Genomic DNA, 17772 nt, shown 5'->3' on the forward strand with positions numbered 1-17772 from the left:
CCGTAAAGAGGGTACTTGTGGGGAAGGTAGGGATTACTCCCAACCACTGCACTTGAAAGGGGGTAGAACTGGGCAACAAAATGGCAGATGAAATTCAGTGTTGATAAATGCAAAGTAATGCACATTGGAAAACATAATCCCAGCTATACATATAAAATGATGGGGTCTAAATTAGCTGTTACCACTCAAGAAAGATCTTGGTGTCATTGTGGACAGTTCTCTGAAAACATCCACTCAAAGTGCAGCAGCAGCCAAAAAAGCAAAAAGAATGTTGGGAATCATTAGGAAAGGGATAGATGATAAGAGAAAATACCGTAATTCTAGTATATAAATCCATGGTACACCCACATCTTGAATACTGCATGCAGATGTGGTCGCCCCATCTCAAAAAAGATGTATTGGAATTGGGAAAGGTACAGAAAATGGCAACAAAAACTATTAGTGTTATGGAATAGCTTCCATATGAGGAGATTTAATAAGACTGGAACTTTTCAGCTTAGAAAAGAGATGACTAAGGGGGGATATGATATAGGTCTATAAAATCATGACTGGTGTGGAGAAAGTAAATAAGGAAGTGTTATTTACTCCTTCTGATAACACAAGTAGTAGGGGTTAGCCAATGAAATTAATAGGCAGCAGGTTTAAAACAAACAAAAGGAAGTATTTCTTCACACAATGCACAGTCAACCTGTGGAACTCTTTGCAAGAGGATGTTGTGAAGGCCAAGACTATGACAGCGTTCAAAAAAGAGCTCGATAAGTTCACGGAGGAAAGGTCCATCAATGACTATTAGTCAGGCTGGGCAGGGATGGTTCCCTAGCCTCTCTTTGCCAGAAGCTGGGAATGCGCGACAGGGGATGGATCACTTTATGTTTACCTGCTCAGATTCATATTGAACTGTAAGGGGAGAGAACCATGTACTTAGCCTTGTGGCTAAACTTTGCATAGTTTATTAAGCCCACACCTAAGAATGTTTTACTCTCTTTTGTTTGACCTTCACCTTTGCCTATTTCCTTATGGCTTTTAACCTCTTTCTGGTTCTTCCTCTGTTATAACCATTGCCTATTTCTCTTTTCTGGGTTTTTACTTTTTTAGTTCTTGGATTTTTTATTATTTTGTATTGTGAGAACTGAAGTGTTACTTTCAAGGGATGGATTCTCAGTGGTTCTGATCCAAATTGTTTGAAAGCAATATGACTCGGTACATTTTTATACATTTTATTCAAGCTAACAATCAAAAATAAAATCAAGAAAACATTATTGTTCAGATTAAACCACTACAAACTCCTCTAAACTAAGGATTAAACAATACAATTGTCAAAATAAGGTCAAATTAAGATCAAGTCACCAAATCCAAGTGTTAGCTACACTTTTGAATTACAACTAAATCATCAGAGTAACACATAATCAGACCTTATAAAGCCCAAAATAGGACATCTAAAGAGGAGGCTGTCCATTCAGGGTATGTCTACACTGCAGTTGGGAGCAAGACTCCCAGCCCAAGTAGACAAACTTGTGTTAGTGGAGCGCGAGCTAGCGCATTAAAAATAGCTGTGTGGATCTTTCAACTTGGGCTCTCAAGCCTTTGGAGTCCGTTATAAACCCTGGTTATGATTTTGCCCATGGCGGTATAATCTGTTTATCTGGTTGAATATCTAAGTCAGCAGTTCTCAAACATTTTAATGGGGTCGCCAAGGCTGGCTTAGACTGCCTGGGGCCAAAGCCCGAGCCCCACCACCCGAAGTCGAAGCCTGAGGGTTTAAGCCCTGTGTGTTGGGACTCAGGTTACAGGCCCCCTGCCTGGGGCTGAAGCCCTTGGGCTTCAGCTTTGGCTCCCTCCTCCTCCCGCCTGGGGCAGTGGGGCTCAGGTGGGCTCAGGCTTCACTCCCCCATCCTGGGGTCGTGTAGTAATTTTTATTGCCAGAAGGGGGTCGCGGTGCAATGAAGTTCGAGAACCCTTGATCTAAATATTAAAGCCAAATTATTGTTACTCTTTTAAGTGGAGTCTTCAGACTCAGGTGGGACTTCTTCTTTAGATTTCACTAAATCTAAATTTACTAAATTCACTAGATTTCACTGTTGCATGTAGTGGTTGGTCTGCTTCCTGCTCTTCCCTCGTCTCCTGCCCAGAGTTTAACACCACACTTCTGATGCATGGAGGCTAGCAGCATCTGATAAGCAGAAGTGATAGCTGAGAGCCTCTGTATGCTTTTACCAAACTAGAAGCATGCACGCAGACTGAATTATTTTTAGGAGACCATATTTTAGTGTGAATTAAATCTGGAGATTATTTCTTGGCACTTCCCCCTGAGGTCTTGAAGTGCTAATGCACACATGCATATAGTATACACACCCTCAGATTATAAAAGAAAAATAGAGATATCTCCCACTTAAAGACAAAAACTGGTTGTAGCTAGATTGACCTAGCTACATTGCTCAGGGCAGTGAAAAATATTGCGCCCTGTGTGATATTGTTAAGTTAACCCCCACTGTAGATGTAGCTAGGTCAACGGAAGAATTCTGACGTCAACCTAGCTACCACCTCTCAGAGAGGTGGCTTAAGTACATAGATGGAAAATCCCCTTCTGTCTATGTAGAAAGTGTCTACATTACAACTCATACAGAGGCACAGCTGCAGTACCATAATTGTGCTGCTGTAGCCATTGTAATGTAGACAGTCTGTATTTAGGTAGACGCTATTTCTATCACAGTATTTTATTCCTTGTCTGATTTTTTAAGTGTTCACCTTTTAACCTGTCTTGTTTTTTTCTTCCTTTTAACCATTGCCTTATTTGTGTATTTACTATTTTTAAAAGGCAACAATATTATCTATTAGGGTAGACAGCAAAGGGTAGGTGGGGAGAGTGGATTGAGAACGTGAGTCGGGAACTCCAGCATTATAATTGTGGCTTTCACTCCCTTACTCTCACTTTATGGAAGTCATTTAACTTATCTTTGCCTCCAATTTCCCTATCTGTAAAGTGGGGATTATCCTTAGCCAGCTCACAGAGGTGATTAGTTAGTGCTTGTAACTCACTCTGAAGATAAAAAGCACTCTGAGTGGTAAGTATTATGTTGTATTACTTCTACAGCAGACTACAACTCACAAAGTAGTCCTCATACAGCAAGAATCAGAGGGGTAGCCGTGTTAGTCTGGATCTGTAAAAGCAGCAAAGAGTCTTATGGCACCTTATAGACTAACAGACGTTTTGGAGCATGAGGAATTTCCACTACATGCATCCGACGAAGTGGGTATTCACCCACGAAAGCTCATGCTCCAAAACGTCTGTTAGTCTATAAGATGCCACAAGACTCTTTGCTTCTTATACAGCAAGAAGTTTCCATACTTTGCTAAACAAAGGAGTTGTGGCGGGGGGGGCGGTGAGTACATTGGCGACTTTCCAGGAGCCCAGTAGTGTAACACATTTGTGTCTACAGAGTCCAGGTACCCACGTTCCTTTGTTTTAAGATGAGCACAGCAGTGGGCTGCTTTTTATAATTCCTTGGGCTGCATTTAGTCCTCTGACCACCACTTAGCCACTCCTTTTCTAGGGTCTTTTACATACTGGGTGAAATCCTGTTTTCATTGATATCAGTGGTGGCAGGATTTCACCCACTGTTTGTGTCACCACAGTTCAGTCTAGCAAAGGCCCCCTAGGCTTCAAGTTGCCCTGGCCGTCACCTCTCTTGAGTGGAAATGCACCTCTCACTCCCTTCTGACCAGGGTATTTCAGGCAGCACAGTCCCCGCCCTGAATATACAGTAAGAGACTCTGAAGAGAGAGTAAGCAGGTCTGCTTAGGCAGAGACTAATACCAGAGTAATTGTTCTGCGAGTGCTGGTCACTGTGTGTATTCCGGGGTGGGTAGACATGCGCACGCCATGTGCCTGGAGCCAGAGAATTTTGAAAGCAGTGTCTGTTGGTCCACACATACGCCCTGGCTCACCTCGTGCCTCTGACCGAGGAGACAAAGGACCCAACCACTTCTCCAGTTCCTTCTCACCGCCGCGTGGTCTGGGTCAGAACCTCTAGTTTCCAAAGCTTCAGCTTTCTCCTTTATCTGAGAATATATTTAGAGATCTGTAAATAGGTATTTTTTTAATCTGATAGTTTTAGTTTTTTATGAGTAGTTAGTCTCCCAGACCTGGAGAGGCCCCCTTCTGCTGCCACTCCCCCTCCTCCCCGCCGCCATCCCACTGGCTCCTTAGTTGGATACTGGACTTTTGCCTAGGACTCCAGGCTTCAAAATTAATGTTTCCTGCCCGCACGCCTTCTCAGTCAGCTTGTACTGCATCAAAGAAGCCTACATCATGGCAAGATGCAGAATCTCCCATTCATTCCCCAACCATACCCAGGAAGGGCAAGAACTTAGTTTAGGAAGCACCTTCTGGAAAAGCCCATGAGGCCGCAATCAGACCCAGGCCTGGGTACACCCTCTTCCCCCCTCCACTCCCATACATCAGCCTAACTCAGCAAGGAATGCACCTCCTGCCAGGAGGTCCAACTCAGGAGCAAGAGAGTCTGCCACCACAGTTTCCTCTGTGAGGTCTTATCTGGAGAGCAGGGGGCATTCTCATAAGCAAGAGACTAAGTCTTCATCCAAATCCACTTTGGAGATGTAGGATCCAGCCCTGCCTAAACTGAGCAAGTCTGTAAGTTCAGCCCAAGAGAACTTAGTACAACCTAGGTTTCAGAGGCATGACAAGAAAGCCCACAAGTCTAGAACTCCATTGGCACCAGATCTGATTCAGTGGTACCAGTGTCTCTGGTACCCCCAAACACAAACGCCGGGATCCCCTGACACTGGTGAAGACCATTCACCAAGAGCATTGGTTACCCATGATACCATCTTTGTCTTCAACAGCTGTAGCACTGACTGTTTCTACAGTGGCTCTGGTGGTTTGGGTGGACAGGACCCCTCTCACTCCAGTTCACTTACTTCCCAAAACTACACACATCCCCAGTAGAAAGGAGGCTCCACCCCCTCAACGTTCAGTGAGCCTTGGCCTTTTACCTGCAGAGAACAAAACCAGTCAGAAGGTCTCCTAAACTATTTGTTGCCATAGTTTAGGGTCAGGCTATATCCTCTCAAAGAATTGCAAAAAGGATCTTTGGTTTTATTTTGCTCTGCTATCAGCTGTCTAATCTTTCCTCCTCCTCTTGCGGTAAGAGCAAGCAACATCTATGGAATCGCTTCAAGAGGTGCCTTTACTTGATATCTGCAAGGCATCAACGAGGAGCACCAGCCACACATTTGTGAGACTCCTCGGCATCTTTTGGAATGGCAGTCCTTAGTTTGGCTCTGCCAGCTACAACCTCACATGCTCCTCCTCTTTGAGTACTGCTTGTCGATCGCCCAAAGTGGAATTCGCATAGGGACCAGCACTCAAAGAAGAGAAGGTTACTTGCCTTATAGTAACTGGAGGTTCTACGAGATGCATGATCCCGCTCTGTATTCCACTACCCCTCCTCTCCTTCCCCTGTGCTTTAGATCTTCTCTGATTCATGACAGAGAAGGAACTGGAGGGATGGTCAGTCCACCTCACCCTTTATCCCCTGCGTTCGAGGCACAAGGTGAGCCAGGGTGCATGTGCGGGCCAATGGATGCTGCTTTCAAAATCTCCAGCTCCAGTCATGGCACACTTACATACCTGCAGTGGAATACAGGTAGGGAACCACACATCTCAAAGAACAGTTATTTTAAGATAAGTAACTTTCTCTTATAAAGTGCCACACAGCACTTCTTATGCAAGCCTATTTAATTCTTAAGCTAAAAGCACTACAGAGAACAATAAAAGGGACCCTCATGCATGCCAATAAGCTTACCAGAGTTAACCCCCAACACTAACATAGGTTCTGGCAGGAGCAGTCCTTCAGAACCCCACCCCAAAGAATTTCCTTCTGGTGTCAAGTTCATTACAACTTCAGCTCACAGTTTTATGAGTCCTCCATAAGCCCAGTCTTTCCAACCCTACCCTAAGGACTGGGGCCTGCCATGGACCATGGGGCCTGGCCATTTTCTGGATCAGGAGGAAGGCCCTGAGCCTGTTTAAAACCAGGCTATTTATCAAAAAATCCTTTTTCTGCCTCTTGGCCCCTGGAGAATCCACTTTGAACTAGTATATGCCAACCCCTTCAGAGGATGGCTTCAAAGGACTGAAAATCAGAGGAATTACATTAGGGTCCCCCTCCTAGAGGAGTTGCATATAGTTCCCCAATAATATGCACCATTATATTTTTAATATAATGGACCCCAAAGGTATTAGCCTTAATTCAGTAAAGTTTCTCTTAATTCCACAAGGTGTGTCCAGGATGTTGCAGGATATTGTCAGTCTGTCTCAGTTTGTACTCGGTAGATCTTTTTAAAATAATAGAAACTTGAACCTCAGAGAAACCTGCAAGAACTGGTCCAATACTATTCCTTGCAAACCCAAAACACGGGGTGCAGCTCACAAACACTTCCATGACTCGAGCCCTGCAAATTTCATGCAGTCCCATTAGTGAGTATTGTAAGTGTCAAGTACAGACAGATATGAATGTGCATATAGTTAGCAATTCTAGTGTTTTACGTTTGACTTGTAATTGTAACTGACTTGTCCCATTTCAGCCATACTTGCAGAAGACAAAAACCCCAGTGAGCCTGCACGGAAGAATAAAACTTCTGTATCTATCCCAAATACTCCAGAGCCAGCACTGCTGCATGAACCCTTGGTTGGTAGCCAAAAGAGGAAAGCGAGGAAAACTAAGATCACACATCTTGTTCGGACAGCAGATGGACGAGTGTCACCAGCAGGAGAGGCTCAGGGTAAGGAAACAGGAGTCTAAATTTATGATAAATCTAGATTATTGAGAGTGGTTCTGAGGTCTAAGTAAAGTAGTAGGGAAACATACCCCTAATAGGGAAGCGGTCGTAAGCCTGTACTGGAAAAATAATTCTGTAAAAACAGGTACCAATTGGGTCAGACCATCTAGGGACTCAGTAAGCTTCAAATAGGCAATTTACTGTTGGATAAAAAATTTAGATGTCAAAAAAAAATCTGTCTCTAAACTTCTGTCTGAGGAATGGGAGAGGCACACAGAGAGAGTGCTGGAACAGAGTTTATCTCTCCTAAGGTAACATGCTCCCGGTCCAGCAAAGCAAAGGTACTGTGCCTGCACAGCGGGTGCAGTTAATGGATGTGAAATTGGGCCCTGTAGTGTATATAAAGACAGAGGTAATGGGATGTCCCTACGTAGGTCATCAGCAGTGGGGATTGAACTCGGGACCGCTGGATTTAAAAGCATGAGCATCCACTGCCTGAGCGAAAATATCCAAATGTGTTAGATCACAGTGCATAGCATAAACTTCTATGTCATCCAGTCATTAGAGGGAGGCAGAGAGCCCCAGTAGTAAACTTGGATTGCAGATGATGAAGTCTCAATTAATGATGGAAAAATGCATGTTAACACCTCTATACTAAGCACTGTTCAGTACACAGCTGTAGCTGACTTTTATGCCCCACTGCCTGCAAGTTTCACTTTCTTTCTTTCCTTGTAGAGGAAAAACCAAAGGAGCTACCACAGAGTAGTCTCCAAAAAACATCAAGTGCGGAGACCGATTGCAACGACGAATGTTCTAGAAGCACAGAAGCAGAGGACACTCATAGTATTACGCCAGGCATGCCAGCTGTGTCTGCATTCTTTAGCTTAGCTGCTCTAGCAGAAGTAGCAGCAATGGAAAATGTACACAGGTCAGTGTATGCTGCATTTCTGCGTTGTCTGACAGGATTCTGCATTACGGCCCTCTTGCACAGAATGCATGTGAAAGATTTAACACCTGAGTCAATTGGTTTTGTCATTTTTTCCACCGCTGCTTCTCTTTTGACCGCTTAGTTTATAGCACTGCCCTGTTTTAGAAGGGTGAAATGCTCACTGGCTTAATTACCAGTGATATTGCCTTTTAATAATACACCAAGAGAACCACAGCGAGCAACACTGGCTTGCTGAGACGGGAGCAAGGAAGGCTTGGCATTTGTTCCCTCACAACTGTGCAATGCAAGGCAGAAGCAGACAGTGCTGAGGACATCCAAGTGCTTTTGTCTGCAAGACATATGAACTCTCTGTGCTGTCACGGAGAGGAGCAGCCCAGATTAACCAGGCTTTGCACCACGTACGACAGTTCTGCCCTGTGAGATTTGGTAGAAGCTGTGGTGAAGGCAAAGAGACCTTCCTTCACTTCCCACACAGTGACAGCACAGGAGTCAAAAGAACAAATTAGCTGTAGCTGGTCAGACTTAGCCTGAGGTTTCTGCCAGAAGTGTCTCCTCTCAGTCAAAGGCCACAGGCACGTTGTGGTTCTCTTGGTGCCACAGGTTACTGTCTAAAAGGTGGACCCCCTGTCCTTCCCAGGTGTCGAAGGCAAGTGGGGAATTCTGGGCCTATATGAGAATGTTAGTGCCTTAAGGCCCTACTAAATTCACCAACCATTTGGGTCAATTTCACTGTCAGAAGATTTTTAAAATTATAAATTTCATGATTTCAGCTATTTAAATCTGAAATTTCACAGTGTTGTAATTGTAGGGGTCCTCAGGGGAGGTCACAAGATTATTGGAGGGGGGTTGCGTTACTACTACCCTTACTTCTGCACTGCTGCAGGTGGCGGTGCTGCCTTCAGAGCTGGGCAGCTGGAGAGCAGTGACTGCAGGCCGGGAGCCAAGCTCTGAAGGCAGAGTTGCCGCCAGCAGCAGCACAGAAATAAGGATGGCATGGTATGGTATTGCCACCCTTCCTTCTGCGCTGCTGCCTGCAGAGGTGGGCCCTTAGTCAACAGCTGCCACGCTCCGGCCACCTAGCTCTGAAGGCAGCAGCACAGAAGTAAAGGGGGCATGGTATTGTATTGCTATGCTTATTTTTGTGCTGCTGCTAGCAGGGTGCTGCCTTCAGCGCTGGGCACCTGGCCAACAGCTGCCACTCTCCGGCCACCCAGCTCTGAAGGCAGCGCAGAAGTAAGGATGGCAATACTGTGACACCCCTAAAATAATCTTGTGACGCCCCTGCAACTCCCTTTTGGGCAGGACACCCAATTTGAGAAAAGCTGGTCTCCCCTGTGGAATCTGTATAGAATAGGGTAAAAGCGTACAGGGAGGCACCACATTTTGTGGACCATGACCCATTTTTCATGGCCGTGAATTTGGTAGGGCCCTATCCATAATGGGGCTGAGGGACATGCTCCCCGCTGTGCTCAAAGAAATCATGTCAGGACGTTGACAGTCTTGCCAACTGCTGACCTTTATAAACAGTATGGACAACCTCATGGGCCAGGCCAATATTCCCCATAAAATTGGTTTTAATATTCAGCGATGTGTATTTGACTATTGCAAGGAGATTTGGAAAATCGCACGTACACAGAACAAAAATCAGATAAGTCTTTGAAGTCTTTTTGCAATCAACTATCTTCTGCAGACGTCATTTTCTTTTTAAAAGACATTTTTCATAAGAAAAGTTTTCACACAGTGATATCCTTGGTCTCTCCACCCAGCCCTGCAGAAAACCACCCTATTAATAACAAAAGCAAAGGTGTGAAACAACTTCCTCTTCCTTGCATGTAGAGCAATATGAAAGACCAAAGAGAGACCAGGAGAGATGCTGAATCAAATTCTATTCTCAGTTACAGTGGTGTAAATTAAACTTCTCTGACTCCAGAGTAATGCCTCGATTTACACTGGAGAAAAGGAGGACAAGTTGGTTCAGTCTTATTCATTCCCTTTATTTGTCCAAGAGTTCCTTGCCCACCTTTTCCACTGTTGCAGTGCCTGTTCTGAAGCGAGGTTGGGCTACTTCAACTTGTTGGCATTTTTTTTCTTATTTTGTTCACAATTTATTCTCCCCTACTAGCAATGGCCAAGTAACACGTTACCTATGGTCAGGGGTGAAAGTAATAATAAATTCTTACCGGTACGGGGGCCAGTCTCCCCCAGCCAGCCCATGTGCGCTGCCTGGCCCCTGCCTCTCGGGGCTCCAATGGCGATTTAAAAGGGCCCAGGGGAAAAATTTAAAAGGGCCGCCAGCAGGGGAGACAAAAGGGGCAGGGACATTAAAGCGCTGCCATGGCGCTTGTGGGCTGCATACGGGCCGATAACGGCTTCTTACCAGTATACCATACCGGCCCATACAACTCCCTTTCACCCCTGCCTATGGGCTGAATAACAGATATGTAGATGTAGCAGTAGTTGGACAAATCGCTGTTCAGTTTCCAATCACATGTGGAAACAATGCCTGGGAACTCGTTTCTAACAGAAACTAAGCAAATGCTTCTTACAAACCTGGAGAATGGAAGACAAAATACAGATTTGGATCTGGTGTGCCAGATTCTGCCCTGACTTATACCCCATGTTGTCCTATGAGTATCTGCTGCTGCCCTTTTCTTTGTGTGTAAAGTACTTTGTGGATACCTGGGAGTTGTAGGAAAAACATCACAGAAAGGTTACTGTGTTTAATCTGTTTTGTTTGGTTGCCTATATTTAGTTACTAACTAATTTTACAGAGCCCCAGAGGCCATGGAAAACAAGTCCTCTTCTCAAATTAGAGCTGGCTGGAAAATGCCACCGTGTTCTCATCTGAACACTTCTGATCAGCTCTAGCTTGAGATCTTTTTTGAGTGCGGGTTCTTATGGGTATTCACTGTGGGTGTGCATGTACTCTGAACACTCAGGACCAGATATTCTTCATAGCAGTGTCCAAATTCCATATCTGTGCCTCCTCATGCTGCAAACTGTGGACATAAGAGGTGGCACAGACCGACTGACTCGTCAGTTCCTTTCTACCGCTCACAGTCTGAGACGAGACTTGCCTATTGGGTCTTATAGTAAGTGACCTGCATGAGAGCTACTTTTACTGCCATCAAAATGTGACATCTGCCAATCCTTTCCCCCTCATAGCAGGCAGTCCCAGGAGTTCAGGCATCTGATGGAGCTCTTCATTAGGCTTTTGTCTGATCTGGGATTCTCTGGCTCTCCGCTGCATCGACCAGAACCTCCCACCAGTGCCCCTCCAGCATCTTCAAGCAGGCCCAACGACGCCTCTAAGAGGAAACACAATGAGGGTAGAGAGAAACACCCACATAAGAAGACAGAATTGTCTCAGAAGTCCTTGAGGAAGAGGGTGGCATCTCCCCTTTCCTCGTGACTAAGTGAAACTCCATGCCCTGGAGTGGGTGTGCCTGGAGCTTATGGGGAACACAGGCCAGCACTGACAGTAACATGAGCTTCCAGTGGCCCCAAACCAGCCACGAAAGTGTATATGGACATACAAGAGCACTCGCCATTTGCCACCAGCATGACACCATACCTCAGGCTGCATTGACAGATCCCATACCAAGGATTCTGGCCAGTTTTCCTCCTGCCATACCTTGGTGTACACCCTTCTCAAGAACGTAACAATTTACACAAACCAGGAATCACTGATCCTGCTGGACCTGGTGCGAGTTTGACACGTCACTACACTCCCCACCCATTACTCACCAGTCCTGACCATGAGCAGAGCTGGGGATGCTCCATAACCACCAGAGTATGCCTTTGGAGAGCTGCCATAAGACACATGGTATTGATGCCTTTGCCATTTCAGTCAGACACCTCGTACTCTGAGGAAGAGCAGGAGCTAATACCTCCAGTTCCGACAAGTTCCCATGCTGAGCATCAGCCTAGATAGGGTTTCTAAAGCATCTCAGAGACCCTTACATCTGATGGACCCGTACCTGATGACACCCCCCAAGGGGTCTGCCCCTACCCCTATGATCCTGCCCATTGGCCATACTGCAGTGCTTGGGACACTTACTATTGATTTCTAGACTTTGACCACACGGGGCTCTGCTCTCAACAGAGATCACAACCAGCAGAACACTTTCCAGAGAAATTGGAGCAGCCAGCTCCACTGGATCTGCTGATGGCATCATCTTCATCTCTGGATGAAGGGATGACCCCTTCCCGACCCCTCCAGATGCTTACAGGCAGTAACAAGAACTTTTCCAGAGGATTGCTAAAACCTTTTAGATCCCACTGATAAAGGTTCAGGATCCCATACACAAGCTCCTAAATGTTCTGTAGTCAGTGGCTCCCTCCAAAGTGGCACTCCCTATTAATGAGGTGATTTTGGAATGACATTTGGCACACCAGGGGTATCAGGATCTCAAATTGGGGGCGGGGGCACGTGAAGTCTAAAAAATTTACCAAACTGTTCCCAAAATGTAACTGAATAGTGTCAGGGTTGCAAGCTAACTAAACCAGCAATCCTGCAGCCTATGATGAAGCAACAAAACAGGCAAGTAATAATTACTTTAAATGTTTTGAAATCAAGGGAAATTTTCCGTGATTTAATTGCACTCCACTTTTCCATTATTTTCTCTATGTGCAAGGAGTCAACTATGTCCGTTTCACAAGCAAGAAAGAACAAACAGTCCAGTCGAGGTAGATCTTGGCACCTTTTTAACCAGTTTCATCCAGCTAAAGATTTGTTCTCCTATTGTAGAAGTTACAGTGATTGTCTTTGCTAATTAAGGCAGTCCACAAATTTTAAAGTCCCCTTTTGAGCCCAGATGAATGTCTGATTAGTTCATGCAAACTAAATTTGTTCAGAAATTCTTTTCAACGTGTGCTTGGACTGAGTCCATTCCATCACCGGCTGTTAAGATTGCATTGTGCAAAAAGGAAATGCTTAAGTGAAGTTTTCTCATTTTGTTGTGTTGAGGTCTTTCAGGCATGTGATAACTGGAAGGATCTTTTGTTTCATCTCCTTATAAGCCAGATCCATCTCCTGCGCCATAACTGTGAGCCCTTTCTCCACTTCAAATCCGTAGATCTCTTCAAATATGTCCGTTTTGAGAATGCATTAGTAGGATCTCAAAACCAAGCAGGGGTCTGGCTTGGACAGTGACTCATTTTGTACTCTTGCTAAGGGTCATATTCCTCAGAGTAGGTGACTTGCAAATAATCAAATATCTTCTTTCCCAATAATACCGGTGCCTTAACTTGGGAATTGATATCAGCCTCTGAAATCTGGTTCAGACATTTAAGATGGCATACATCAGTCAAGAAGCTGTGACAATGTCCAAGTCCTTGACTTGCAAAGATATAATTAAAGCATTTTATTTTTCGAGCAAAGGTCTCATGAGAGCGAAAACTCAATCAAAAGGATAAATGAAGGTGAAGAAGCTTCCAGCATTAGCTCTCGTTTCTGAACCAACTTGTAAATCTTGAAAAATATCATCAAGAAGTTACACCAGCCACTTGTGCTCCTACCCCAAAGAAGGTTGAAAAGAAGTATTTTGTTTCCTCTGTGGGCACAGAATATTTGTTCTCACAACCAAACCCAAAACTCCCTGCTTGTCCAAGTGGTCATGGAGTGAAATACATTTCACCACGGTACGGGCCAGGATGACAAGAGACTAGATCTCTTTGGCAGAAAGAGCTTTTCTCCAACCACTCTACTCTTCCATGTTGCAAACTACCAGGAACTCAAGTCGAAATATGACGTTATTAACTGTAACAATCTCTCGGAGTTCATCAGTAAATTACTCCAGGAATGTAGGCCCCAATTCCAGCTATTCTAGATGAAGGAAAACTAGACGCCAGGTACTCCATTCAGGCTTCACTGATTGCAGCAGACAGAGCTTCTCACTCCATGGCGATCTTAGTGGTTGCTAGAGAGGCTTCTTGGTTGCAGGCATTGGGGTTCCCAAAGGATGTACAGGCGGTGGTAGATCTCCCCTTCAAAGGCAACAACCTTTTCACTGAAAGAACTGGTGAATCACTTGACTCACTTAAAGACTAGGGTGCCACCCTGCATTTTTTTTGGAATACACACCCCGGCATATCACAGAAAATATTCTAAGCTGCCCACAACTGCTGTATCCCCAGGAGTCCTATGAGCCACTGAGAAAGTGCCAGATGGTATAGTCTGCAAGACACACTGCACCACTGTTCCTTCTCCAGACACAGCTGTCTACCAAGCTGTCATTTGGAGGGATGATCAAGGGCCCACAACCAGTCTTCCCCACCCACTTTGGTGGCCGCCTGGCCTGTTTTCTTCCAGTGTGGCAGCACTTAACTACAGACGAATGGGTCTTAGACAACACCTCAACACAATTGAGTTCCTTTCTACCCCTTTTCCAAAACTTCCCTCGCCGTTCCTCTGCAAGGATTCTTCTCATGAGAGGCTTCTCAGGCAGGAGGAAGACTCCCTAATCCACCTACCAGCTATAGAACCAGTAGCTCCTCAACACAAGGGGAAGGGCTTTTATTCCAAATACTTCCCAATGCCCAGAAAGGAGGAGGGGTGGACCCATCCTGAACCTCAGGCAGTTGAATGTCTTCATCCACCACTCAGGATGCAGGCTGATTACCCTGGCTGTCATAATTCCCTCTCTGAATGTAGGTGACTGGTTTGCAGTTTTTGATTTAAGACACGCTATCTACCCAGCGCACCGGAGATACCTGCGTTCTATGGTGGGATGAGACCATTTCCAATACAAGGTGCTCCATTTTGTCCTTTCAACAGCCCTGCGGGTTTTTACAAAGGTCAAGTCTGTAGTGGCAGCACATGTATGCCATTAATGCTATCATGTATTACCCTATTTAGACATCTGGCTCCTCAAGGGACAGTCATATCAGGAAGTGCAAATAGCAGTCACACTGCGCACCCACAGTGAATACCCATACCCACATATTGAAGAACTCCAGTTGTTATAAGATCAGTAACCTTCCTTTAGCTAGCATATGTCATTACTCAATACAAATACAGTACTCCTTTATGCTGGCAGTATTAAGGTGCCTTAGAATGGGCACAAAACACATCTGCACCTACACCCACTTTAAGGCACCTTAACACTCTCAGAGTGGCGTAAAGTAACTTAAAAGGAGAATGAGGCTGTCACAGTCTGGGGTGCAATCAAGACCAATGAGGGTCTGTGTCACTACCTGCCCTGCAACCTTGGGTTCCTCACAATGCTTTGCTGGTATAGCTCCCAACCTGGGCCTCTGATTTTTCACATTTGCTGTCTGGTCACCCTAGGGTCAATGTACAACAGTTTTTTCTGGCATTACCAGACAATTCAGTTTAAACACAACACTGGATTAGTTTTGATTAAAGAATGAAACAAATTTAACGATAAAGAGAGACATTTGAAGTGAGTATAGGTATAAGGTGTTAAAGTCAGAAATGATGACAAGAAATAAAGATAAAATGCTTTCTAGTAACTAAAACTTAACAGGTTAGACTTGGTTCAAGGTAAAATCCTTGCCACATGTTCCCTGCAACAGAGTTGACCAAATTCTCTGGTCAGAACCCCTCCCAAAGTCCATCAGGATGGTTCCTTTTACTCTGGGGGGAATTGTGCACCAAAATATTAAAAATTCTGCACAGAATATTTTAAAATGTGAAAAAATCTGCATATTTTATTTGTCAAAACAACACAATATAATCACACCACTTTCAATTATTTTGGCAATTTATTAAAAATACCTGTCAGGAAGTATGGCAGTAACAATACAGACAACAAAAAAGATTCGGGATTTTTTTTTGGACAGGTTCCTTACTAGACATATTAATACAGAACTCTGAGTAATAATTCATTTAAACTACAATACAGAAACCTATTTTCCGCACCCCTCAGAAGCAGTGCAAAGGCTTGGGGGAGTCAGGGGTAAGAGAGGAGCTGAGGGAGAGGGGAGTAATTGCTGGGAAGGAGCCTGGGTGTGAACTTGGAGGGTTGCTGGATATGTATGGAACAGGGTTTTGGGAGAGGGGACACGGGGAGGGATTCTTAGGGAGCTTCCCCCTGCAGACCCTGGCTGACCTCTAGCCTCTCCCATTCAGTCAGGCACATCTGCCCCATCCCTATGTGTCCTGCACCCCATGTGTCATTGCACCCCCCATTCCCATGTGTCCCTGCACCTCCTCCCCCTGTCCTGTGTCTCTGTGCCACCACATAGCGGCCCCCTTCCCCCATGTGTCTCTGTGCATCCACTCAGTCACCTCACTTCCCCCATGAGGCCCTGCACTCCCTTCCCCCATGGCCCTTTGCCTCCACTCCCATTCAGCCCCTGCCCTAGTCTGTCCCCCGCAACTAGCCCTTATGAACCCCTGTTTGTGACCCCCCAGCAGCCCCACGTGCCCCATGCTGTCTGTCTCCCCAGATCCTATGTCTCCTGACCTGGACTGAGAGGCGCTGTGAAGAAGGCACTGCAGCCTTTCTCTTCCCTATGGTATCTGGGGCTCTCGGGGAGCGGCTGCTCAGTTCTAGCACCACAGTGCCCTCTTGTGGGGAAAAAGGCAGAACTGCACCAACTTTCCGCGTAGAAGTTATTTTCTGTAGGGGAAAAAGGTTATGCACCGCACTTGAATTATGTGTGCACGCTAGGGTGACCAGACAGCAAGAGTGAAAAATCGGGATGGAGTTGGGGGGAAGAGGGTAATAGGAGCCTATATAAGAAAAAGACCCAAAAATCGGGACTGTCCCTATAAAATCAGGACATCTGGTCACCCTAGCGAACGCAGTGGCACAGAATTCCCCCAGGAGTATCCTTTTTCTTAGGTGAATGAGAGAGAGAGTGAGATTCCCTGGTGTGGTTTTGCACCTCATTTTTATAGTCCAGTCCCCCTTTGAAGTGAATTCTTCTGAGGATTTCCTCTCACAGCAAAGCCTATCCAAACAGTAAAGAAGGCAACAGGAGTCTGGGGGTGAAGGTGCTCCCATGCTCTTTTCTTCTCTCCTGTGTATGCTGACATGTAGATTTGCCTTGTCTTCCTCTTGCTGTCTCAAGGACCCTGTTTACTACTTATAGTCACTTGAGGTAAACACATGCTCCTTTGTGTAAGTTAGACCTGCTGCCTAATCAGGGCTATGTGGGTTTGAACACGTGCTACCAACCTCATATGGGGGGAACTCGTAACTACATATAATGTTGCTACACACATTTCACCATGATAGTATTGACCAGTGAGTTACTAGTTTTCAAATTGTACCTCACAGGGCATATTTTGTGCAAAGATTATTACACAAGTATGTGGGGTATGAATACAGGGTTGCACTTGGTCACACGGGCCCAAAGCTCTTGTTACTATATATTTGATATGTTACATTAACCTCACAAGTCGTCACTATTTTTGTAGTTAAAATGCAGAGATGGGCTGTCTGTGCAAATTTAAAAGATGAACTACAAATGAAATCTCCAAAGTCCATCTGCTTCCACAATTTATGTTGAATGCCAGCACATAATACTGGTGAACATGGACTTCTTTTGGAGTTCGTCTTTACGAAGTCCTGTACAAGGGTATCATGTACAAACTAACGTAAATATAACAACAACATGGAGGTTTTGCTGGAGTTGGTCATGAAAAGTTGGCAGCTGATTCTAGAGGAACCAAAATACTTTGCCACTCGCAAGTCATTGAATGCGCTGTTTACTGCTCCCTGAAATGCAGTAAGTGTGAATGGGATGAGGGGAGTATTTCACCTTATTGCTTTAACTCAAATCCATAGCTGTTTATTTTCAGCATGTGCCTCCTTGTGTGTTTATGTCTCTTCCACGAGTAAGCAATATTCTTTTGTTTCTCAGGTCTCCAGCTGTGTCACAATATAAACGGCTGCAATTGTGTGCTTGTAATATATTGTTTAGCTCTGTATTTTCTGTTGTGCTTCTGTGGCCTACTCAGATGCCATCAAGACTTCAAATTTGTTTCACATTGGCTTCATAGGACATTTTCCATGACTATTTCCTTGTAGCATGTCACAAAATAGCTA

The 17772-nt window shown here is 45.0% G+C and overlaps 1 protein-coding gene across 4 annotated transcripts in view; it reads left to right on the plus strand.

Moving 5' to 3' along the window:
• Positions 1–17772, plus strand: part of BBX (BBX high mobility group box domain containing) — a 238729-nt gene that overhangs the window by 172897 nt on the left and 48060 nt on the right. For all 4 annotated transcript variants that reach the window (XM_045001849.1, XR_006576205.1, XR_006576206.1 and 1 more), the window contains 2 exons: positions 6607–6804; positions 7537–7729. In XM_045001849.1, coding sequence (XP_044857784.1) covers positions 6607–6804; positions 7537–7729 — 391 coding nt within the window. The remainder of the gene's footprint in view (positions 1–6606; positions 6805–7536; positions 7730–17772) is intronic.

Source organism: Mauremys mutica, chromosome 1, assembly GCF_020497125.1.
Source record: "Mauremys mutica isolate MM-2020 ecotype Southern chromosome 1, ASM2049712v1, whole genome shotgun sequence".
NCBI classification, from domain to species: Eukaryota; Metazoa; Chordata; order Testudines; family Geoemydidae; genus Mauremys; species Mauremys mutica.